The following is a 25,806-nucleotide window of genomic DNA, read 5'->3' as shown; positions in this document are numbered from 1 at the left end:
CAAATATCAAATAGATTTTTCGTGAATCTGATCTTGCTCTTCCCCGGTGAAACGAAACTGAAGAAATGTAATTTTAATTACTGCCGATTCCTCGCCACTTCCGTTATCGCATATCGAATTTTCAATATTTATATATCTACAGTTAATAGTAAATTAAATTTATTATTTTTAAAATATGTCGATTTTTTATAAATATTTATGCAATGTAATCAATTTCTTTATATTTTATATGCGAATTTTGTCAACGAACCTTGTTAAAAAAAATTAGTATTTGTTTTTACATACAGTTGAATATTTTTCAAGCAGTTAAATATATTTTTCTCACTAATATATATATATCTATATATCATATATATATATTTTCCATATAATATTTAAAGTATTCCGATTGCACGTTCTCTGGTGCAAAATTAATTGCAGTCGATGCAAAATCGGTTAAATCGATCCGGAATCATCGTTCTCGCACAGAGACAATCCCGATGACAAAAGCTACGCTAAAATTGTTTCCGACGTATTTGACACATTATTGTAAAACCGCTATCGAATCGTTTGACTTATTGCTTTACATTATTTGGTTTCACTCCAAAATGGTCCATTGAAATGCATTGTGCAACAGCTGTGTGTGCGGGTGGGAAACGTGGATGGATAGGAAATAGGAAGCATGTCGCTGTCAAATCGGCTTACGCAATTCCGATGTAAGCTCCGTAACCGTATCCCTTCGCTATTTTTCAGGAGAAAAAAAAGAGAGAATATAAAAACAAAAAAAAAAAAAAAAAACGGATGACAGGCTCGACTCGAAAGTGGCTGACAGACGCGAGCGACATTTTCTTTCGTCATCTCCCGCCGACCAAAGAGAATTGGAGTGGAAACGTAATAGCCGGAGTGACGCGCGGGTTAAAGAAGTTTAATCCATTACGGTTTGACTGTTAGGGCACGTAAAACGCCCGTGTTACATGCTCGCGAAAACAACACGCGGATACTGCCTTTGCGACTATTCCCACTCGTATGTGTACACAGGGTGTCCCAAAATTAATAGTAAACCTGTTAATGACAGATTTCTGGGATCATTTGGAGACGATTTTTCCTCAGCGTCGACGGAGACTATCATTTTTTTTTGTAATTAAGGGAATCCTAAACATTCTTGAGAAATCTGTTGTTTCTTTCTGTTTTATCGACAAAATGTAAGGTTAGATAAACTATAAAACTATTTATTGGCTATACGGCATTTTCCTGTACAAATTAATATTAATGAAGGGCGAAGCGTTCTAACTTTAGGTAAAAAACAATCCGTATAGCTAATAAATAGATTTATAGTTTATCTAATCTCAAATTTTGTCGATAAAACAGGAAAAAACAATAGACTTCTCAAGGACGTTTAGGATTCCCTTAAGTCTTAAATTACAATTCTATTAAAGTAAACTCTACATGAAATTAATAAAGGAATAAGTGATTTTGTTAATATTTTATTTCCACAAAGCTTAGTTTGCGAAAACCCCTTATTTTCAATCGCTTATAACTCGAAAATTATTGATGCCTCGACATTTTCGTTGGAAAAATTGTCTCCAAATTTTCCCAGAAATCTGCCATTAACAGGTTTACTACTAGTTATAGGACACCCTGTAGAGAATCATCGTGACTTTCACATAAGCGTAATCGGACGCAGTGTATATCTTTTGCCTCCCTGTGTTTTTCATTCGCGCCATATATGCTATATATATATATATATATATATATATATATATGTAAAGAGAGCTCGAAGCTAAAATAATTAACATTCAAAATGCTAATTTAAAGAGCCGTGAATTATTGAAAAATTTATCGTATAAAAAATCAAAAATAAAAAAGGCATAAAATATTGCAAATGAAACACGTAAAAAAATCAGTTATGCTGATTTCATGATTTAACACTGTCTATTGAAAAAAGATGTTGGATTAAACAGAACTGGAAAACAATTATAAACAATGAAAATATTTTTTTAAAGTGTGTAAAAAATATAAAAAATATATGAAAAATGTAAAAGAAAACTTTTAAAAATACATAAAAAGTATTAAAAAATATAAAAAATTTAAAAAAGTAAAAATAAGATTACAAATTTCATGTTATGATCCTGAAATAAAAGCCAAGCTTTCATAGAAAAAAAACTATCAAACTAAATAATTTTGCCGAAATCCCTTCTATTATCGATATCAGAATTCGCTAGTGATCATGTGTATATTAAATTTCTCATTGTTTGTCAATTGCGGCGAAATTCTAATTACAGTCGAATAATAAAAAATATTAAAATATAAGAGCAGCGTTTAAACATAAAAATTCGTCGCGTATGTAATAAATAAACCGAGCGACGATTTTAATTCTGAAAGACTTTGATGAATAATAATATAAATTAATAATGTTAACAAAAATTAATAATATAAATTAATAATATTATGCAATTCGATTCCTACGTTTCTTCATATATGCAAAAACCTATAACGCTGATTCTACGTGAAATACGCTTTTTATTTCCAGCCCCTCGCGCGTTTCGCTGCTGTCATGTAAACAAAATTTTTACATCGCCCAGCTTTCGCGCGGACATTTCGTGACTAATCCAAATGCCTCGTAAATATTTCCCTCGTAAAAAATGTGTCGAGGATCCTTTACAAATTGCGAGCCACCGAAAAATGCATACGTTTAGTTTCATATGTGTAATAACTTCGTTATACGGAAGGATATAAACGACAAATGTAGCGAAAAGAGCGTGCTCTAATACGTAAATGTACGCTAAATTATAGAATAAAATGTACAAATCAAATTATTTTACAAGCATTTGCAGTCCGAGTAAAGTAAAAATGGTAAATGTAAAATTAAAAATGAAACACAAGCGTACTTTACATATAAATATACGCTGAATTACACGATACAAAATTATAAATCAAATTATTTTAGAAGTTTTTTGCAGTCGCAATGTAACAAAAATGGTAAATTAAAAAGAAATAAAATTAAAAAATACAAAAATGAATGGAATTAAAAGAGAGAAAATATTTTATATGAATAAAATATATTTCCGCGCTCAATTTCATCAGGGTTTGATATATGATTCCGAGATCTTGTTGCGAATGCAGTATCACATTGGCAAATCACTCGGTTCTGCTCCAGATTTGCTTTCGCATATACACGAACTCGATCTTCGTCTAAGCAAACACTTTAAGTTCGTTCAAGTTATGACAAGAGAAGCGTGTACATCGAATTTCGACCATCCGAGAGAGAGTACAAGAGATGTTCTTGAGCAAACAAACAAGTTGTCTAATATGTACCGTGCAACTAACTGCGTTAATAACACGCGAACAGCTTCCTACCCTCGCAAGGAAACATCAACTTCGACTGCTTCCATGTGTTGAGCGTAAGTAAATTTCAACGTGCGTAAAAAAAAATATAATTTAAAATATAAAACAGATAATAATCCTTAAGGTTCGCCAGTAATAATTAATAAAAATCTTTCCTCAATGGTAAAAGTCGACCAAACTGGCAATCATTTATCATAAATAATTGAGGTTTTAGATTGCGAAAGACACATTAGTTTTGTCTCGATTTTCTTATCGTGTAGTGACTAAGATTCTTGCTAACTGTTAACATCTATTTATTTCTTGCTTACTTCTGTCAATTTTACATTGTTCATTAAAGCAATGGTGAATATTGTCGGTGGTATGCAGTAAATTTGATTTATTATATTAATTTATTATGCATTTACGTTTGATATGTACCATATTTTTGTATATGAATTTATAATTATTTGTTGCGATGAAATGTATTAAAATTATAATTATTTTTATGTAATTTTTTATAGATTTACTTAAAAAGAGCTGCAATGACAGCCGAAACGTTGTATTTTAACTAATTATTTATAGTAAATGATTGCCAGTTTGGTCGACTTTTATCATTGAGGAAAGATTTTTATTAAAATATAAAAGTAATACCGAATTTTGTGAGAACATAATTTTTTCTCGCTGTTTCGCTTATTCTTATAATTTATTTTATTTTACTATGTGTAATATACATTTATCGCCCGTTAAATCGTGCGAGCGAAAAATCTTATTCCCGGACATAAAAATTCTTAAAAAAAAAAAACGCGTTTTATTTGACTCAACATTCATTTTTCAAGCGCGAAGACTGACTGTTCGTTACTTTTCCAAGATGACAAATTCTTTTTTCATAATAATCACTGCCATTGTCACTCGATAATTTGTTCTACGAACACATCGAGCCTGATTAATAACATATTTTGATTATCATCAATTATCTCATTGTGCTTTCCATTCATCTTTAGAAATTCAACATAAAGAATATATATAATAAATATTTTGATAAAATACGAGCCACGATTTCAAATTTACATATATTTTATTTAAAAAGAATATTTTATAAAGTATATTATATTGCTATTACGCGAAAAATAATACGGCGGAGTAAAAATTATTTTATTCATTAATCTTTAAATCCACAATGCGAGAGAAATAATATATTTTCACTGGATACTCTTTCCCTTCATTTTATGGTACGCAGACAAAGGAAAAACATTTTGTTAAAAAAATAACAAATAAAAAAGACTTCGCATTTTCTACACTCGAGATAAAATAGATGGAAAGAGCAAAAAAAACACGCATGTAAAATCAGTGGCTTTTTTATCATCTTGTCGTCATTTCATCCCTCTTCGTCATTTCGCGACGATGTTTGTTCAGCCGCTAAATGGCATCCACCTTCTCTACTCTTGATGAATCCTCTCGGCTTTCTTCGCCCTCTGCCTCTCATTGCGGCTGCTTTCTGTGTGCCCGATATCTGTGATTATGTGCGACGGCTCTTAATGCATCCATTTTAGCTTTCAGCGTTCAACGTTAATTATTTAAGATAATAATATTCATGGAAAAAAGATATTTTCTACATTGTGTATGTTCCTCAAATACTTCAACTTTAAAATATTCCTTCTAATAATTTCCTTTTTTAAAAAAATAGCGTTTTTCAACTTTTTTTTTAGCATTTCATATTTAGTATATGTTTCTAAGAAAATTAATATATTTGACACATCTACATATATTCCTTTTAATTTTTCAAAATTTAATTTTAAATATATATATAAATTATAAAATATATCTCATATAAAATATATTTAAAATTAAATTTTGAAAAATCAAAAGGAATATATATATACATATATATGTGTCAAATATATTAAATTTCTAAATATATATTAATAAATTTATAAATTAATAAATTTATATATATACATGCCATATAAAATTGTCTTCGAATTTTGTTTAACCTACACATCTCCAATAAACAGCGTTAAATCGTAAAATCAGCATGAATGACTTTTTTTTAATTTGGGAGGAAGGAGTTTTAATCCCAAAACTCTCTCCCTCCTATTCGCCAGTGTACTCGTTATACGATTTTTTTTTGCTCGTGAGAACGGCCACGCCACATACACAAGGTCCTCCCTCGGGAATGTCCTTATTATTCCCGACATCGTCGAGAGCGCATACTCCTGTCCATCCCACCTTCTCTCTCTCTCTCTTGTTTGCACCTACGTTTTTTTTCCTCCAATTTCTCCGATCGATACAATCGACCAGGTACCGCACGCAACTTTGACGACTCTCGCGAGACTCTCCCCGAGACGATATATTTCGACATCCCCATTATTCCCCCGAGGTTGCGTTGACCAAAAACTTATCTCGATTAAAAATAGACACTATTAAAAAATTATTAAATTAATAAATATTTATTTTAAATACTGCCTAACAAATCGTTTAGCTGAAACAAATAAATATTCATCTGTTTTGATATGGATTTTTTTATGAATAAATATTTTTCACATTAAATCAATATATTTTATATGAGATATGTTTTATAATTTTATATCTCATATAAAATTGTCCTTAAATTTGGTTTAACCTAAACATCTTCAATAAACACCGTAAAATCATTAATTATTTTTAGTTTCAAAGAACTGATTTATTAAGCAGTATTGCAATAAATAATTCGAATAATCCGATAAATTTGTGTCTCAGTGTAGTATACAGTACCTTCTATAAGTTTGGAAACACCTTACATTTTACAGTTAAACATTTAATGGTATGGCAGCGATTTGTGTAGATTTTTTGTATCAATAAATCGTAAAGTATTTAAATAACATTTTTATTTATGACAGATCGCTGCCATGCGATTGTTTAACTGTCAAATGTAAAGTGTTTCCAAACTTGTGAAGGATATTGTATGCAATAAATAACAAATGTCCATTTATAAGACTGTTTTTTGTTATATTTCAAATAATATACTGATAAAAGACATTCCATTAAGTTTATATTCTTGCATGTTACGAATATCTAATTAAAGAAAATATTGAGAATTTTTCTCTTAAATTAAGAAGATCCTTTTGACAGATCTGTTCAGATTTGTTGTATAAATAAATCATAAAATAAACCTAAAATATTTAAATGACATTTTTATCTATAACAGATCGTTGCCATGCAATTCTTTAACTGTAAAATGTAAAATGTTTCCAAACTTATGAAGGGTACTGTAAATTAAGGCTGAAAATTTCGTAGACACTCGCGCATCCTCCCAAGGAGGAAGGAGTCCTGGTTTCCGGCGACGCTTCTCATCGCGACGAGACGACCGAAGCTCGGAGTTTCAACTCCGAGATATCGCGAGGCGTATATATAGGTATACGCATACGTACAAGGTGTCCGGTAACTAACGGACCAACGATTACAAATGGATTCTTTGGTCAATTTGGGAACGATTTTTCCTCAGCAAAAATGTCGAAAAAGGTCATCATTTTTTACAACTTTCCAATATTTGGATCATTATGTATCTTTATAACTAAGCCTCAAATAAAAATTTTATTACAGTAAACTCTACCTGAAATTAACTGAAGAATGTAATTATGTTAGACTTTTAACTCCAAAACGTTTAGTTTTCAAAAAACCCATTTTTTTCAATCGCTTATAACTCGAAAATTATTGACTTCTCAACATTTTTGCTAAGGAAAAATCGTCTCCAAATTGGCCAGAGAATCCGCCCTTAATCATTGGTCCGTTAGTTACCGGACACCCTGTATATCGAGCGTATACAGCAGCTGGGGAAACTTTGTTACCGGCTCCGTCAGCGCGTATCCGCTTCGCGGTGCGCGCTTAGGCGACATTACATATGCCCGATTCATATGCCTCGTCACGTTTCTCCTTTTCTATGTGTCCTGCGACTGCAAGAGCGGCAACCCTCATCCCCCTTGGGTTCGCAGTTCGTTTCTCTTTCTCTCTCTCTCTCCCTTTCGCTCCGCTCAGTTCTCGTCTCTTCTCGCCTGGATACGCTCAGGAGATCGAAATTCAAACGCGAGTCGCATAATGGGGCGATTTTGCCTCGAAACGTTCGACTGGAAATTCTCCTTCCGCCGGATATTGCTCGGCGGCCGATTGATCATCTTTTGGGTATCGCAGACGCGATTGAAAACGCGACATGTCTGGCTCAAAGGCGCCTGTAACGCATGTAAGAGCTGTTTGTGTCGGGGGATAGCAAAAGACCGGCCGATTTGTCGATGCATAAAACGGGTAGACGCGGTCATTGACATTATTCAATTGAATTAATAGAAAATTGTCAGTACAAGTGCAGGAATAAGATTTCAAACAAGTGAGTCTTTCATTAATCTTCAGTGAAAACATTTGTACTTTGCTCTCTCGTTTAATTTTTTCATTGATTACAGCAGTAAGATTTTGTATAACTAATATTCAAATTTATAAAAATGAACAAGACTCTTATTTGTCAAATTCGAATTTTTTTTTTTTTTTTTACAATATATATTGGTTTGAATTTATTTTATACTTATATAATATTATAATATAAAACGCATTTATCACTAATTGATTTTTTTACATTAATAACACACTGATAATATATTGATTTTATTTAATAGAATAAAGAAAATTCTTTAACAATAATATTATAAAACAACAGAAAGATATGTCGAATATTTTTTCATACTTTTCATGCATACAGAGTATTATTTTTCAATTTTATTTTTTAAATAATATTTGATTATTATTATATAAATATATTTAGAATATATACAGGGTGTCCGATAACTAACGGACCAATGATTAAGGGCGGATTCTCTGGCCAATTTGGAGACGATTTTTCCTTAGCAAAAATGTTGAGGAGTCAATAATTTTCGAGTTATAAGCGATTGAAAAAAATGGGTTTTTTGAAAATTAAACGTTTTGGAGTTAAAAGTCTAACATAATTACATTCTTCAGTTAATTTCAGGTAGAGTTTATTATAATAAAATTTTAATTTGAGGCTTAGTTATAAAGATACATAATGACAAATATTGAAAAGTTGTAAAAAATGACCTTTTTCGACATTTTCGCTGAGGAAAAATCGTTCCCAAATTGACCAAAGAATCCATTTGTGATCGTTGGTCCGTTAGTTACCGGACACCCTGTATATATATATATTTTTTTTTATTTACATATTTCTTATATATTATATATATATATATATATATATGTATACATAGAATATAAAATAAATATAATCTAGACTCTGTAATCAATATAATTGATACGCGGTACTCTCAGCCAGATTGAAAAAGAAAGCTCTCTCCGCTAATCCGTGATATAACAGCGTCCTCCCGTTACATCGCATTGGCAATCGAATGCAAATTACTTCCGCGATTTTTGCAATGTTTAATTGTGAACGCGAGCACGCACCGGCCCAATTTTAATCTCACCGTGACGATCGAGCGCTCGTGTACACCGTCAGCAAACCTGCCGAGGCCATCAGTTTGATTGCATTAATCCTGAAATAGCCGCGTCCGCCACGTCCGAATGCTATTTGTCGGATAACGTGTTTATGCGCGACGTGTCGTGTGTGATTTAGCTATAATCCGAATCGCGCTCTCCCTCTCCCTTTTTCCTCTTCTCGATTAAAATATGTCATTATTCGGAATGTCGCGAAAATTTCGCGCAACCTTTAAATTTGCGCGCGCAAAATATTTCCGGGCATTAAGGGGATCCTAATCAGTTCTGTTTTATCGACAAAATGTGAGGTTAGATTCAACCATGAATCTATATTTATTGGCTATACAGATTATTTTTTACATGAAATTAGAGCACTTCTACTTGTTACTATTAATACTTTAATTTGTACAGGAAAAATATTTATCAATCTGTATAGTCTCATATATTTCTATAGGTATAGAATTATGAATTCTTCATCAATTTATAATTCTGCATCTAAATATATGAGACTATACAGATTTGATAAATCTTCTTCCTGTACAAATTAAAGTATTAATATTATATTAACAAATATGGAAGTGCTCTAATTTCAGTAAAAAAATAAGCCAATAAATAGATTTATAGTTGAATATAACCTCACATTTTGTCGATAAAACAGAACTGAAGCTCAACTGCGTTTAAGATCCACATGTATAAAATGTGGCAAAAATTTTCGGCGATAATGATTGAAGCACCAAATATGTACATACATATATATATATTATTATTATGTATATATAATGTATATATAATATTTTGCATTCAATTCTGTAGTTGGACGACGCGTAATAGCATCCCTCGCATTATGCCGCGTAAAACGCTTTGCAATTCACCGTCGCATTGTCGGTAATTCGCCGCGAAATTAGTCGAGAGCGCCAGCATTAATCTATCCGTGCCGCTTGCGAAAATTATTATATCAAACATTAACAAGTTTGACGGCTCTTTTAACAGAGAGTGAGTGCTCTCGACGCGCGTTACGCATGCAGTGACACGTCAAAATGAAAGTTCGGCGTATACGTCACACTCTCCGTTCGCCTTTTATTACGCGGGAATACAGGGTAATCAATATATCGGCCCGATATATATATATATATATATATATATATATATATATATATTCGCCGCGTCTCATATGAGAGCGACCGGATTTTTTTGCATACATTCAATGAACGATTATAAAACAGAGAGATACCGCAATTATTGAGACAGACGGAATTTTATATTCGTATCGTAATAGATTATATATATATATATATATATATATATATATATTCATAAACTTAATTAAGGCAAAATATAAAATTCCGCTACATTGTGTACCTTAATTAAATTATAAATCAATGCCAATTAGTGCTCTCCAAACAATTGCGAACAATTGTTTGAATGTTACATTAACTTTCGTGTACTAAAAACCGATATTAAAATGTAAATAAAATACAGCGGCCCTTTCGATAGGAGATGAATCTCTGTTTAAGGAGATGTAACATTTGCAAATTTTGTTTTCAAGCAAAAGTTCTTTCATGCATTAAATGTATCATTTACGCGTTTCATGAATCTGTTTGAGATATGAAGGGGAGGTCGATAACAAAACGATAACTTTTCAATCCCCGTCGGCGAAGTTGTTAGGTAGATTTTGAATCCTCCTTTAAGCCTACTCGAGCATGATGAATATACAGTAGGCAACTTCGGCTGATTAATTTGCATGTTTTTGACGCGCGACTTTGACCTTTCAATTTTAAACAGCTACTCACTTTCGTCTTAATCTCCCCTCTGGTTACGATCATCCGGAAAAGCACGAATCGCTTCCGGGGGTTGGGATTCGTTTAATTAATAATACGAGCCAGGAACCCTGTTATCGCCGGTGGGTAATCGCAATTATGTAATTATTAAGTAAATGAAAGTTGCCGAGAGAAAGAGAGGAATTTTCTTTATTCATTTAATTCATTTAATCTCTATTCATTTAATCGTGTTATCATTTTATCATTGAGCCGTCGTATTCGCGTCGCTCTCGCATTTTTTAAATATAAATTCAGGTATAAAAGAAACTAGTAGAAGCCAGATACAGATATTAGATATGACAAATTATTTTTACACTCGTCTCTTGTTTTTAATCTCGTCTTTGCTCGCTGTGAAGACTTATCAGTAGGATTTATACACGGATTTTTTTTATTAATTAATGTGTTGAGGATAATCCAAGAAGGATCGAAATGTTCAAAATAATTGTAGAGGAATTTAAAAAATAATTTTGTTCTGTTTTAATATCTCATATAATCCTATTGGATTTATTATTTTAAATAGAATTTTTATATCCAGATATAAGAGAGATTTTTCAGAAAAATCAGATGAATACATACTGTGGCTGTATTGATCTCAAGAATCGGACGAAACAACCGCGGCAAAGAAATTAAACGCCATCACGCAAAGGACACTTTTTCTACTGGAACCTTTATTCTGTTACTCTTATTTGCACGACGGACCAGGAGTCCGTCGCAATTACCATCAACCCTTTTTTCCTTTCCACTTTGCACGTGCAACTCTCTTTTTCTCTCTCTCTCTCTCCGAGCTGTCATCTAATATATTTCTCTCTCATAAATACCGAGCAGTAGTCTTGCATAAATAAAGATAACAATGGTTTGCGATGGACAAAGGAACTCGCACTATCAATGGAGCGACCCCTCGTTCCTCTGATAATTAACCCCTTTCGGTTCCTCACTTTCTTGAAAATTGACCTACGAAAGGGTAACTTTATCCCCCGATAATGGAGAAACGTAATCGGGTGGTTTTCGTTCCGAATAAATTTTGTTTTATTTATTTTTATATATTTATTTTTTAAGTTAAATACGAAAAACAAAAATTAACTACTAGCTAAATTTTAGCTGTCCCTATATTACATATGACATTTAGTTATCATGCCGTTATTTTAGCTATGATAGCTAATATTTTTTTAAATATTACTTACCATATTTAAAATTTAGGTATGATAAGTAATATTTTTAGCTATAATTTAACGGAGAATTCTATAGCTAAAAAATATTATTAGCTAACTAAAAGGATAATTGAATTTCAGGTTGCAAAATTTAGCTATGGTGGCTATTTTTTCCGGGTGAATTAATTATCGATCTTAACAAATTCGAATTATCCTAGTGTAATTTTTGCTTTAAAAGATATTTGCGACGAGAAACTCGTGTATGGAATACATGCAGCTTTCTCGTAAAATAGAGAACGCGATCAGCGGGTTTGATGATATACTGCGCCACTAGTTCCTGATATAGACAATAGATTCTGATATCAGTGTATGTGTAGATAGCTCCTTATCTGCTCGATAATTAACCTCTTGGTACAGAGGCTGTGACTTGAATCGCAAGCTCGCCATTGAATTCGAGACGCGATTTGCAATCGCGTATTTTCACGATATTGAGTTCTGTCATCTCAAGATAGTCTTCACTGAATTATGCTAATCCTATATCTTCATAATTTAAAAAAAAATCTGAACAAACTGCAAAGCACTTGTATCGTGGAAATCTAAATTCTACGGAGAACTCGCAGACATTGATGGCACTCACCTGTGCATCTGCAAGGATGCGCCGCATCAAGGCCAGGGTGGGGTGCGTTGTGAGGTCATCTTGAAGGGCAAGCGCCTCGCCTTCCTCGTTCAAATGATTCAGAGTCTTGAGAGCTGCAATCAAAGAAAAAGAAAAAAATTAGAGCAAAAAGAACGACGCGTTCGTAGATTTTTTAAATACACGTCCGATAAGAGAAAACGTCGGCGTAAGAATAAGTTTGTGGGTCGCTCGCACTGTAAAAAATATGTAATAAATATGTAATAAATATTACATAAAAGTATGTAAAATTACATAAATAATAAGTGTAAAATTACACGATAAATGATGAAAATGTATAGTTTTTATTATTTATCGTGTACTTTTACATTTATTATTTACATATGTAATTTTACATATTTTTTAATGTAACATATGTAATTTACATATTTTTAATGTAACATATGTAATTTTACATATGTAATTTTACATATGTAATTTTACATATGTAATTTGACATATGTAATTTGACATATGTAATTTTATACATATGTAATATTACATATGTAATTTTACATATGTAATTTTACATATGTAATTTTACATATTTTTTAATGTAACATTACATATTTTTTTACAGCGCTGGGCGCTAGAATTCGGGGGTAAGTGGCCAACCACTTTGCGGAGATCGTTGGCACGTTGACTATGGCGCGCCGTAGGATCGCGGCTTAATCCTTTCGTCCGAGACGTGCGAGAAGTCGGGGAATTCCCGGACTCGGACATCGTCCAAGATGGCCTCTCCAGAGCTCGGACTCTCGTTCATCTCGCATTATCTTCGCCTGGCCTGTAGCCGGGTATGAACGGCGAGATAATTGAATTCCCGGAGGTAGTCGCGGCGTGAAGGTGGAAAGGGCGGCCCGGAGGGTTGCCAAACTGTTATCGACAAGTTCGTGAGAGGAAGCTCGTTTCGTAGAGCAACGCCCGAGAAAGCTCAGGGTGGACGCGCGCGAGCTTATTCGTTTGCTCTCCGCGATATCGCGCTTTAGTGGAGCTTGCGGAAGCTGCGGATATATTTTATGAGGCATTTCGCTTGGCCAGGATGTCTGCTCGATCTTAAATCCAGATAAAAAGTTCCCTGATCCTTCGGGTATTTTTGTTTAACATATTTTGTTAAATTTTGTTTAAAATTTTGGAAAAATTTTAAAAGGAAAGTTGTAGCTTTTTAAAAGTTATACTTTATTGTATGCGCTTTCTGATGCTTTCTATTCATACAACTGTAAAGTTATCAAAAATGCAGTTTTTCTAGCATTTAATATTAATTTATTAATTTTAAAATTAATTTGGATAATAACAAAGTGCGATATATCATATCACTATATCTAAAAATGTATGAAAAAATATAAAACAGAAAATAATTTATTATACGTCTTAAGGAATACGATTTATTTATGATTATTAAATTATTGAATTATTGTTTATTCGTTTTTATTAAATACTAATTTATTTAAATATTACCTATTAAAAAATTTTCTGTAAAACTTAAGATCTTGATACTAAAAATAGATCGTCAATAAAAAAATCAAGTAAAAGTTTAATAAAAACTTAAATATTGTAAAGATATTTAGACACATGTTTCTTAAACGCTAAATAAGAGTGAAATTATCAAAAGTGTAATTAAAAAAAAAATTCTCTGAATTGCAATCAAATTCCACGAGAATTCTTTGATTTTTCAAGAGTAAAATTTCCTGAGAATACCAGGTTTTCAAGGTTTTCCCGAGAATATACACCTTGTTTAATATGCGCATTCGTTATATTTCTAAATTCTAAATTCGCAAAGTTGATTTACAAGCCTGAGGTTGGTGTAAATCAACAGAAGAATGTCGTCGCGTCTCGAAGGGCTTACTTTGTTGTTCATTTCTTTCTCTTTTTGCGGAACGCCACCGTCAAAGGAAAACGGTAATTGCATTCTGATAAACGACCGACTCGAGAGCGCGACAGAATTATAATATACCGGATAATGCATTCTAGAACTCGGTGCGCGAGAGCTTAAACGCAATTTTAGCGAGTTGCGTATGCAGTTGGCGAACGCTCTTTGATGTGGCGTAAACAAAATTCGAGACGTAAAGCTCCGTAAACTGGTAAACGACGGAGAGTTTCGCAATGTATATATCATAAAGGAGAAGCCTCGTTAAAAATGCATTTCGATATCTCTCGGAAACTGGACCCGGGCAAAAAGACTCGAAGTAGGGGATGATAGAATTTTCCAAAATCAGCGCAAAAAATCAAATCCGTCGCGATGCTTAAAAATCCCCCATCACGTAAATTTATTATTTGAGAATTTTAAATTGCTTAAAGCTGAGAGAGCGCGTAATTGCATTAGCGGCGAGTTTCGCGCTGCAACTCCCCGGTTGTGAAGATTTAATGACATTTACCAGTTTACGTTTACCAGTTTACGTTCAATTCAATTTTAATCGAGCGCGCGCGCTCGATTTTTCGGACGCTTTCAGCGGAAACTTCGGCGGAGCTTTCGCGCGCAAGCGCGCGGAGCGAGCTTTTAGTTTCGTCGCTCGTAAATGAGAGTGACGAGAGGATCGAGGAAGGGACGACGAGTCTGATCGCGGATTATTTGTTGCGCTCGAGTTGCAATTAAACGCAATTAAACTGCCGCTGCATCGGAAACACGTTTTATCGACAAGTTCCCGTTCGCCGAAAGACAAAGGTCCCTTCTTCCTTCGATAAGGTACGAACTACCAGATCAGAGCCGGATCCTTTAAAAGCCTCGAAGGAAGAACTATTTTATCGCCGAGGATCTCGAGGAACGACTTGTCGCAAAATTGCTTCTCGATCTGGTGAAGGCTGAGAAAGCCGAACTTTACAAAGATATTTCTCGCGCAAATAAAAGGATAAACGCAATCGCAAGCGCAATCGAGTTGCTGGGTATTAACGTCAAGTGTATTGAAAACCCTCTCTTTCTCTCACTCTAAAATTACGCAATTATACACTAAAAGAATTATTAATTTAATAAATCATTTATTTGAAACACATTATTTATCTATTTTGAAAAGGATTTTCTTATAACAAATAAATCTTTTTCACATCCATCAATATTATTATTTTTATATTATTTTATATTATTATTTTTATTAATTAAATTATAACTATAATAATATTGATTTGACGTGAAAAATATTTATTTGATATAAGAAAATCCTTTTTAAAACAGATAAATATTTTTTGTTTCAAATAAATGATTTATTAATTTAATTCAAGTAGTAGTTCAAGTAAATGATTTATCAGGCAGCATTGAAATAAATACTTGTTCGAATTCAATAAATGTTTTCAATGTATATATAAAATTCAATGATAATTTAGAATATATTTTGGAGATACTATAATAATATAATGTTTCAAACTTGACTAACGTCGAGTGTGTTGAAAACCTTCCTTTCTCTCTTCCTTCAAAAATCACGCAATTATACTCTAAAAAATTATTAAATTAATAAGTCATTTATTTAAAACAAAAAATATTTATCTGTTTTGAAAATAATTTTCTTATATCAAATAAAATATTTTTTACATCAATCAATATTATTATTTTTATATTATTTTATATTATTATTTTTATTATTATTATTATAACTATAATAATATTGATTTGACGTGAAAAATATTTATTTGATATAAGAAAATCTTTTTTAAAACAGATAAATATTTTTTGTTTCAAATAAATGATTTATTAATTTAATTCAAGTAGTAGTTCAAGTAAATGATTTATCAGGCAGCATTGAAATAAATACTTGTTCGAATTCAATAAATGTTTTCAATGTATATATAAAATTCAATTATAATTTAAAATGTATTTTGGAGATACTATAATAATATAATGTTTCAAACTTGACTAACGTCAAGTGTGTTGAAAACCTTCCTTTCTCTCTTCCTTCAAAAATCACGCAATTATACTCTAAAAAATTATTAAATTAATAAATCATTTATTTAAAACAAAAAATATTTATCTGTTTCGAAAATAATTTTCTTATATCAAATAAAATATTTTTTACATCAATCAATATTATTATTTTTACATTATTATTTTATATTATTATTTATATTATTATTATTATTATTATAACTATAATAATATTGATTTGACGTGAAAAATATTATTTGATATAAGAAAATCTTTTTTAAAACAGATAAATATTTTTTGTTTCAAATAAATGATTTATTAATTTAATTCAAGTAGTAGTTCAAGTAAATGATATATCAGGCAGCATTGAAATAAATATGTGTTCGAATTCAATAAATGTTTTCAATCTATATATAAAATTCAATTATAATTTAGAATGTATTTTGGAGAAACTATAATAATATAATGTTTTAAAACTATATACAAGTGGAAAATGATGCAGAATAGAAGAGAGTTGGCAGCCTTTTAAATATATCTTCGATTGAGCAACTTGGTATACTGTCAGCTGAGCTTTCTGTCCGTCATCTTTAAGCCGATTGATCGCGGATGAGCAGAAAAAAACACGCTCAAACGAGTGGATCAACAAAGAAAGAGAGAGAGAGAGAGAGAGAAAGCGACCCCTTTTTTTCACGGAAGTCTGATCTTGAGGTTGTAGCTAGAGATTCTTCAAACACGACAGGAAGCGTTATTCACATCGGAACGTTTCACATCCACATCGAATATTTGATTTCAAAACTCTCCTTATTATGTAGAAATTTTATATTTATGTAAATAAAAAATATTATAAAATAAAAAACATTAAAAAATGTATGTAAAATAAAAATAAAATTATTATTAAAATCTATAATGTGTAAAATTTAAATAAAATAAAACACTTATTAAAATATATAAAATTTATATAGTAAATCATTTAATGATATAAAATAAATTATTTTTAAAATAAATCAAAATTCTATTAAAATGAAAAAAAATAATAAATCAATTAATAACACATCTGTTCGTTTCACAATTTTTTAAGACTCGCGCTCTCGCAGACGAGGAATGAATCAGCTCGTCGGCACGAGCCGTCAGGACGATAAATCTCGCGTGCAGCGAAACGTGCTCCTCGCGAAAGTAGGCGATCGCGTTGAAATATTCCGCGCGATGTCGATACGAGGAGGTTGCGCGATTTTGTACACACATGAGTATGTATATATATGTATGCGCAACAACCTCGGCTAGGTAAGGTGTACGCGAGCTCACGTGATCCTGGATGGCCCTTTCCAGGTCGGGAGTATATATGGTAAGGTAGTCTAGTAGTACAAACACGCGGGTAGATACGCCTTCGTGGTTTCCTCCTGGCGAAGTCGCGCTGATATACGGTGGATATATTCCCGATATTATGCGCCTCTCGTGTGTCGGAAGCGGGATTCTTTACGAGCTTTTACACCGACTCGAAACTATCGAGGTCGCGCATACAGCCGGGCTCTTTAATGCGAAACAGGAGCCCCGTTTCGGTTTATAGATAAAGCGATATGTGTAACCCGGTAGCGGCTTATGACGGGAAATGTTGATTTAAGAGGATGCTGCCATTGTTCTGTTTTACCGACCTTAAGTTAGGTTAGGTTCACTTTTTATTGAATATACAGATTGAAAAATCCTCCACAATAAAAGTACTCATAATAATGAATGAGGAGCGCTGTCCGGCAACTAATTTTTGCTGTTTTATACCTCGACTTCGATTCCGCACACATATATACATACATAATTAATTCAAGTAAGAATCTTTTGACAGGCTTTTAATCTCATTTTTATTAATCTTGTATTATTCTTTCATGTCATCTCTATTGGGAGCGCCATATTTTGTGCACAAATAAACTATAGAACTTGTGTATTAAATAAGTATTGTTATGAGCTGATGCAAGAGGCCGATAAAAAAAACTAATTTTTTAATTTTAATTGTTTTTTATACGAAATTACAGTGCTCTCCGTTTATTATTATCGGCACTTTAATTGTGGAGAAGAATTTTTCAATCTATATAGTCAATAAGTCGATAAAAAGAAAAGCCCTTGAACTCAAAGTCGGTAAAACAGTCATGGTCAGCATCTCCCTAAGTCGCGGCTCTCTAATTATATTAGAAAAATCTCGCGTGGATTTCCGGCTGCGTTGGATATATATTACAAATATATTGAGTGCTACAAATTTTTGCGTCTCTCTTCTATCCCTTTTAAAAAGTGCAGCGGTCGCAAATCACGACCACGATTGCGTATCGTTTCAGCTTCCGGGATAACCGAGATGCGTGTTACGATCTCTCGGATCGACCGCTATCTATCACGTCTGTGAACAACTCTCTAACTTTCTCGACGTGGAAGAAAATGAATGACCCAACAGTAATAAAAGTTGAAATCACACGCAGATTATCACGAATCTTATCGGGAAATTTATGAAAGAGTGACACCTAAAATGGCTCCCCTTTTTGAGCAAAGAATTTTTGAATCGAATAATTAACTTTCGAGATTAAAGCTCCACACTAAAAAAAAATTATTAAATTAATAAATATTTTAATACTGCCTAATAAATGATTTATTCGAGATTTTCTTATATCAAATAAATATTTTTTTCACATCAAATCAATATTATTAGTTTCAAATAAATGGCGCAGTATTGAAATAAATATTCATTTAAATTCAATAAATTTTTTTCAGTGCAAGTGTAGTTTAATTTGTGAATAGTAAACATTTCTTTGAGTAAGATGAAACATTGCAGTCATTGTTTGACTGCAATATAATAATTTTTAATATTTTTATTATAAATGGTACGAGAATTTCCTGACTCATCGATAATGTAAATTATTATAATGTAATTTATTTTAGTTAAGTTATTAACCAGTATTTAGTCAATAAGTTTAACCAAATTATAAAAATAATAATAGAATATTATTATAAGAATATAATAACGCTAATTTTCTTATTTACCATCTATAATTAACTTCAATGGATTTAATGAAAGAAAAATTAATTTTAATCTGTTTCAATACTTTTTTCAATTTTGCTCAAAGAGAGAATTTTCTGAACGCGTAAACTTACATGACTCGTAAATTCTTTCTAGCGTTATAAAATTGAAACCTTCGTGTTTCGACATCCGAAACGAGCCCTAATTATTAACGCGAAATGGTCACCAGAGAATTCTTAATGAAGCATATCAAATATTTCGGAGACGCGAGCGTTTCAACTGCAGATGCAGCGAGTAATCCACGTAAACACAGGCAGCGGAGAATTATACATCTGCGCTTAATATATGTATATCCGGTGGAGCGGGCAGGTCCGACTTCCTCGTACGGCAGAAGCGCTTGGAGAAACGGGATTAATGGATTATCGATGTTTTGAATTACAAGCAAAGTGTATAAGCGGAGCAAATATTCTCCCTTCCCAATTAGCGCAGAGTTCTACGGCTGCTGTATGAGGCTTTGAGTTACGACGAAAATCGGCGCGCACCTGCGAGAATCGCCGTCGGGATGAGCCTTTATAAATGCGGACCATTTCGCCCAACGTATATATATGTATCCGCGCTTTCGCGACGGAAGTTCATTCATTTTAAATAAGCCGGAAATATGTCGCTCGAAAAAAGCAGGGGAAAAAATGCTAGTTTATTTTATACATCGAATTGCGACTGAGAGAGAAAAAAATCTCTTAAAGCTCCTGAACGCGCGAAATACTTTTCTCTCCCTTTTCTTTCCTTCGCTTTTTTTTTTTATCGATACGTGCTGTCTCGAGTGGAGATATATCGAAATCGCAGACGATAACAAGGAATAACCTTCTGAATTCATATGTAACCATAAAAGAACATGTATCTTTTACCACTGTTCTGAGCTTTTATTTACTGCTCTTCGGTGACAGCTTCGCACTAAATTTATTTGAGAGAGAGCACAACATAATTAAATAATTAAATAAAAATAGTAATAAGCTCTATTAAACTTAATGTTTGTGAACAAAAAAGGGCTGTAAGAGCTATATTAAACAAATTGCAGTTGTCAGATAATCTTAATAAAATTCATTTAAAACAAGAAAATAAATACATAAGCAATAAACATTTATGTGTAGATGATATTAATAAAATGTATTTTAAAAGGAGAAAATAAATATATAAAAAATAAAACAATTATGCGAACGTTTCGGCTGACATTTCAAGCCTTCTTCAGCGCAATACAAATATTTTACTTATAAATTAAAACAAATAATTAAATAAATATGACATAATTAAAATGAATCAAATATAAAATAAAAAACGTTTTAAATTAATTAATTAAAAATAAATAAATAAAATAAAATATAAAATAAAAAACTGGTTAAATTAATGAAAATAAATGAATAAAAATAATGAATGAAGAAACGTGTTGATATAATAAATCGGAACGTGACGACGCGAAGTATACGTGTTTAGCGCGTGATTGACGCCGCTTTTAAGATAAGCTCGCACAAGTGCCGAGGATTTCCGGCAGAAGCTCCGCAGGACTCGAGACTTGGCACACACGATGTTTATCTTCTCCTAAGCGGCAAGCAGGGAATCCTGCGTAAGACCTTCGGAGTGACCATATAGGTGCCTGTCAACGGACTCACCTTCCTCGAGGGGCTGCGCGCGCTTGGCGAACGCCTCCGAGAAGACGCCGCCGCGCGACTTCCGCGAGGTGTCCACGCCGTTTTCTACGGCCGCGCTCATTCTCGCGATTCTCGTGATCCCTCACCGAGCGTGCATCGTCACCCTTGCCGCGGACGGATCTGAAATTGACACATTACGCGAGACGTTCCCATGAAAAGTATCGATTTTTTTCCATTTTACCCGAATACGAATCGACGTTCCTCGACGTTCGGTCCCATGTATATAGAAAATAATTTGTCGAATTTTCCTTGACATTTCACGTTACAGTTTGGGTTATTTAAGATAATACAAATAAGCGTATTATTTTATTTCTAACAATATAAAATAGGGGAAAATAATTTGTATATACAAGTTTTTCAAAAATTGTCTGTGAGCAGCATCTGTCAAGTGTGTTGACAGAACAAAAAAACCGATTAGATAAATTCGATTTAGAATGAAGTAATAGCCCACACTTTTGTTATATCCTGTATAAAAATTCCAGACAACAAATAATAGACTAAGAATACTACAAATAAATACTTTAATGTTAATTGGTGTGCCATGATTGCAGAATCCTTCTAATTAAACGTAAATCATTATAATGTAAAAGTACTGTTTATTTTGTTGCCGATATTCATATTTAAGAATAAAAAAAATTACACTAAAATATATAAAATATATAAAATATATAAAATTATATAAATATATAAAATATATAAAATATATAAAATATATAAAATATATAAATTATATAAAATATATAAAATATATAAAATGTATAAAATATATAAAATATATAAAATGTATAAAATATATAAAATATATAAAATGTATAAAATATATAAAATATATAAAATGTATAAATGTATAAAATATATAAAATATATAAAATGTATGAAATATAAGAAATATATAAAATGTATAAAATGTATAAAATATAAAAAAAATATAAAAATAAGTTTGAAAAAGCGTCGAGCGATGAGAATATAAAATAAATTCCTTTTTCCAAAAAATTTCCCTCCGCTTTCCCACGTGAACCTAGCACGTTCATCGACATGCATCCTAAAAAAAGATGCGTTATCAGGTAACCGTCCTCGCAAATTTGTATTTAGCCAACGCAATGACAGCTCGTTACTCGCCTCGAGGATGATGACGCCATTATATGGAAAGTCCGTATTGGCGGCTGGCAAGCAAACGACGAGCACATAACAGCCCTCCGCACGCCAGTCGCCAGTCAATACTCTCTCCCTCCCGAAAAACGACTCCCAGCGCACCCCATATTACACGTCACCTTGTGTACACACGCGCGCGTCATCACCCTCTCGTCGCGAAGAGAGAGAGAGAGATCGACCCGCCGTCATTCGATCGTCATAATTTATCATTACGCGAGCGGGGAAAGACGCGTTCGATAAATCCACGCCGTGTTCAACCGCGTTACCATTGATTTATGCACCGTGACGTACGTATACGATCGTAGAGGGAGAGCGAGAGGAGATCTCTGTACCTACCCTTTGCCACGTCACGCCGTCAAGAATTATACGCGAATCGTCAGAAGGGTGAAAATTCGATGGACAAAAAAAATTTCGACCTTTCATTTCTCGTACGTGACCCTTCCGCTTCTGAAATATCCGGCGCGATACGATCGTCATACACAAATATAACGCACCGCGACAAATAAATCCTAGAGGCTTTTACCAAGGGACTAAAAAAAAAAAAAAAACAATGCAGAAAAGAACTTGACGTTTCACTAAATTTTTTATTAATTATTAGATGTAGTAATATTTAATCTATAAATTTTATACAATTTTTCTATAAGTGCAATGTATAACACACCTAATATATATATATATACATATATATATATATATATATATATATATTTAATATATATATTTAATATATATATATATTTATTTAATATATATATTTAATATATATATATTTATTATATATATTTAATATTAGAATTATATGCATATTTAATATAAAAAAATAAAAAAAATAAAATAAAGAAAATTAAAAAAGAAAAAAATTTCAATTGTATTCCCCATCCTGGAAAAAATCCTGCGGACGCCCAAAAATAATTTATACATATATTAATATAAATCCAATTTTTTCGCGTTTAGACAGTCACTGTTTGACGAGTCGCGCGTGTTAAAGGAGTCAATAATTTACAATTCTGTTGCAGAATAAGCGTTTAGACTATTTTTGCATAGCTATGCTTCAATCTGAATAAATTCACGTCCGCTGTGCGAGCGAGCGATTAAACGTTCGCCACTTCAATTTCTGTTCCCTGCTCTCGATTGAATACGCTTTTACGTTCAATGCAATGAACGGCGATATAGCACATAACAAAATGGTTAAACAATTCCGTTTGCACTGCTTTGTATTCACACTTCTATTTTGTACTGCCTTCGGCGCCAAATTGTTGCTTACAATTCCGAGAAAATTCTTTTCAATAATACTTTCAATATCTTGATATAACATTTGATCTTTTCATATATATATATATACTTTATATCCTATTAATTGAGAATAAAAAATATATTTTTTAAACAAAAAATATATATTTTATTTAAGAATATTATTTTTATTTAAGAATTTGATCTTTTCAAAAATCTATTCCGCAGGATTTTTTCCAGGGAAAGAGACAAAATTAATTTTATATAATAATAATAATATATTAAAAAATATATAAATATATATAATTTATTCTTAAATAAAAAAAATATATATATTTTATTAAAATTTTTTGATTAAAAAAAAAGTAAAATTTTTGTTACAAACATAATTATAACTCGAAGAGAGACCTTCGTTATTTGTCTCACGAATCAATTTTATATACATATACGTACAGGTATATGAAGAGAGAAAGATTTGCTCCCCATTTCCATTATGAATCCAATCAACAGATTAGAGCAGATTAAGGATCGCGTGTGAGATGTCAGAAACAAAAATCACAAATATTTTATTATTCCGGCTATATTTATGTCTCAACGACAAAGCAAGGGGATTGCATTACGTGGGCGTTTAGACTCGATAAATTCTTGCGGGGTTGCGAGTCGCTTTCTGATTTATGTACCGCGACAGCAGAACTCATAAGGGAGATCTATAGCCGCTTTTTTCCATTCTTTTCTTTCGGTAGCGTCCCGAGCAAAGCTACGCGCGGAAATCTTTGTCGACGATTTTCAAGGAGATTTAAGACGGTAACGTCCGCGAAACTTTGTCTTTGCTAGATGAGATATTATTATTGCGTCGTCGTGTCGCGTTAGACTTTATTGGCTTATTTTTTAATATCTTTCATAACTAAATTTTCAGAATAATAGCTTTGTAAAAATCACGAGAACTTGTTGTAAGAAGCTTGCAAAACATTCATTCGTTGAGCATTCCAGAGAGATATTCTACTTTATACTCTATCAACATTAATATATGTATCATTAATTTCCATAAGATTTTTATGATCAATTTTTATTGAGAGAAAACATTATTTTATTTCTATCAAACTTTCATGTTATATAAAACATTGACGAAAGTAAAAGTATTAAAAATTATTTTTTTTTAAAAAGGTAAATGTATAAAAAAGTTTAATGTACAAAGAAGCTTATAAACCATAGTTTTGATATAATAATGTCGTCGCTTTATACGTGTCGCGAGTTAATTAAAAAATTTATATATATATATAATTTATTACTATACTACTAATTTTATTATATATTATATTTATTTTATATTTTTTATATAATATTAATGAGCGATTTATCACTCGAAGAAAAAGTAAAATAAATATTAAATGGAGAAATAAATTTAATATACTTTCCAATGCAACTTACGATGTATCTCCTGAATCTCGTCTTATTTCTCATCCCCGAAAGATAATAGACCCAGCTGCGCTGCACGATGGAGTAATAATTTGCTCCTTAGAAACGAGTGTTTTTGTCAACCTTGTTCGGGATTGCTTCATATTCCCTGATGCCCAATTTCGAAATAAACATTCACTAATCCGACTATCCTTTTAGACGTATAATACTTATTTAAGATATGACAAAGTTTCGCTTACTCTTCTTCATAAAAATTCTCCAATTTTCGTATTTAATTGAAAGTGTCACATATTTTAGTAATAGAAATTATCACAAATAATAGACCAGAAATAATTTAATTAAAAACAGAGAGGAGCGAAGAATTGAATTCGTGCGCAAAAGTGTATCCTAGCTGCTGTCTAATATAACAGGATTTATTGGAACTAATGTTAGTTCGCAGAAAGAGGGGGAATCTATTCCAGTCATCGAAGTAAATGGGAAAGGGCACTAAGACATTCGATATATCAACCGGAAACGACCGAGTCACCGATATTCCGCGTTTCCCTCCTTCGAATCGATCCTTAGGGTCGAGCGGAGCCCCGTAAATACGAATTACGTATAGGAGTCCGCGTTGTACCGTCTCCGGATAACGAGGCGTATGAATTAAATATTACACCGGCCATGGAAATCTCTTGTGGTGTTCTAAAGTTCCCTCCTCCGCCGCGGAAGAAATTTATTTTTCATGCCGTTCCGTCGCATCCGCGCTGCATCTCCCGTTTTGCAATTTCCATCCTCTCGGCGCTTTGCATCATGCCTAATCAGTATTTGCTGGTTAAATCAAATTATATAGATGATTATCTAGATGAAACTTTGGCATTATCTTATCTTTATATAGATAATAAAAATATGTATTATATACATTGTTGGTATGTGTGTGTGCTGTTATCTAAATAAAATTATCTAGATGATTATCTAGATGAAACTTTGGCATTATCTTATCTTTATATAGATAATAAAAATATGTATTATATACATTGTTGGTATGTGTGTGTGCTGTTATCTAAATAAAATTATGTAGATGAT

General features: G+C 32.2%; 1 protein-coding gene across 10 annotated transcripts in view; it reads right to left on the bottom strand.

Annotated features, from left to right (window-relative positions):
- Liprin-gamma (liprin protein kazrin) overlaps positions 1–25,806 on the bottom strand; it is a 183,981-nt gene that overhangs the window by 67,212 nt on the left and 90,963 nt on the right. For 9 of the 10 annotated variants that reach the window (XR_014925711.1, XM_085487122.1, XM_085487117.1 and 6 more), the window contains one exon: positions 12,369–12,481. Coding sequence is in view for 9 of the 10 variants with exons in the window: in XM_085487117.1 (XP_085343243.1) it covers positions 12,369–12,481 (113 nt within the window). In the remaining variant the exon portion in view is untranslated. Of the gene's footprint in view, positions 1–12,368; positions 12,482–20,907; positions 21,029–25,806 lie in introns of those variants that run through there. The other variant, XM_085487126.1, reaches the window with a different exon arrangement.

The sequence above is a fragment of the Nylanderia fulva genome, unplaced genomic scaffold (genome assembly GCF_048542155.1).
Source record: "Nylanderia fulva isolate GAGA-0341 unplaced genomic scaffold, ASM4854215v1 Scaffold5, whole genome shotgun sequence".
Lineage (NCBI taxonomy): Eukaryota > Metazoa > Arthropoda > Insecta > Hymenoptera > Formicidae > Nylanderia > Nylanderia fulva.
This window is presented reverse-complemented; position numbering and strand designations above follow the sequence as displayed.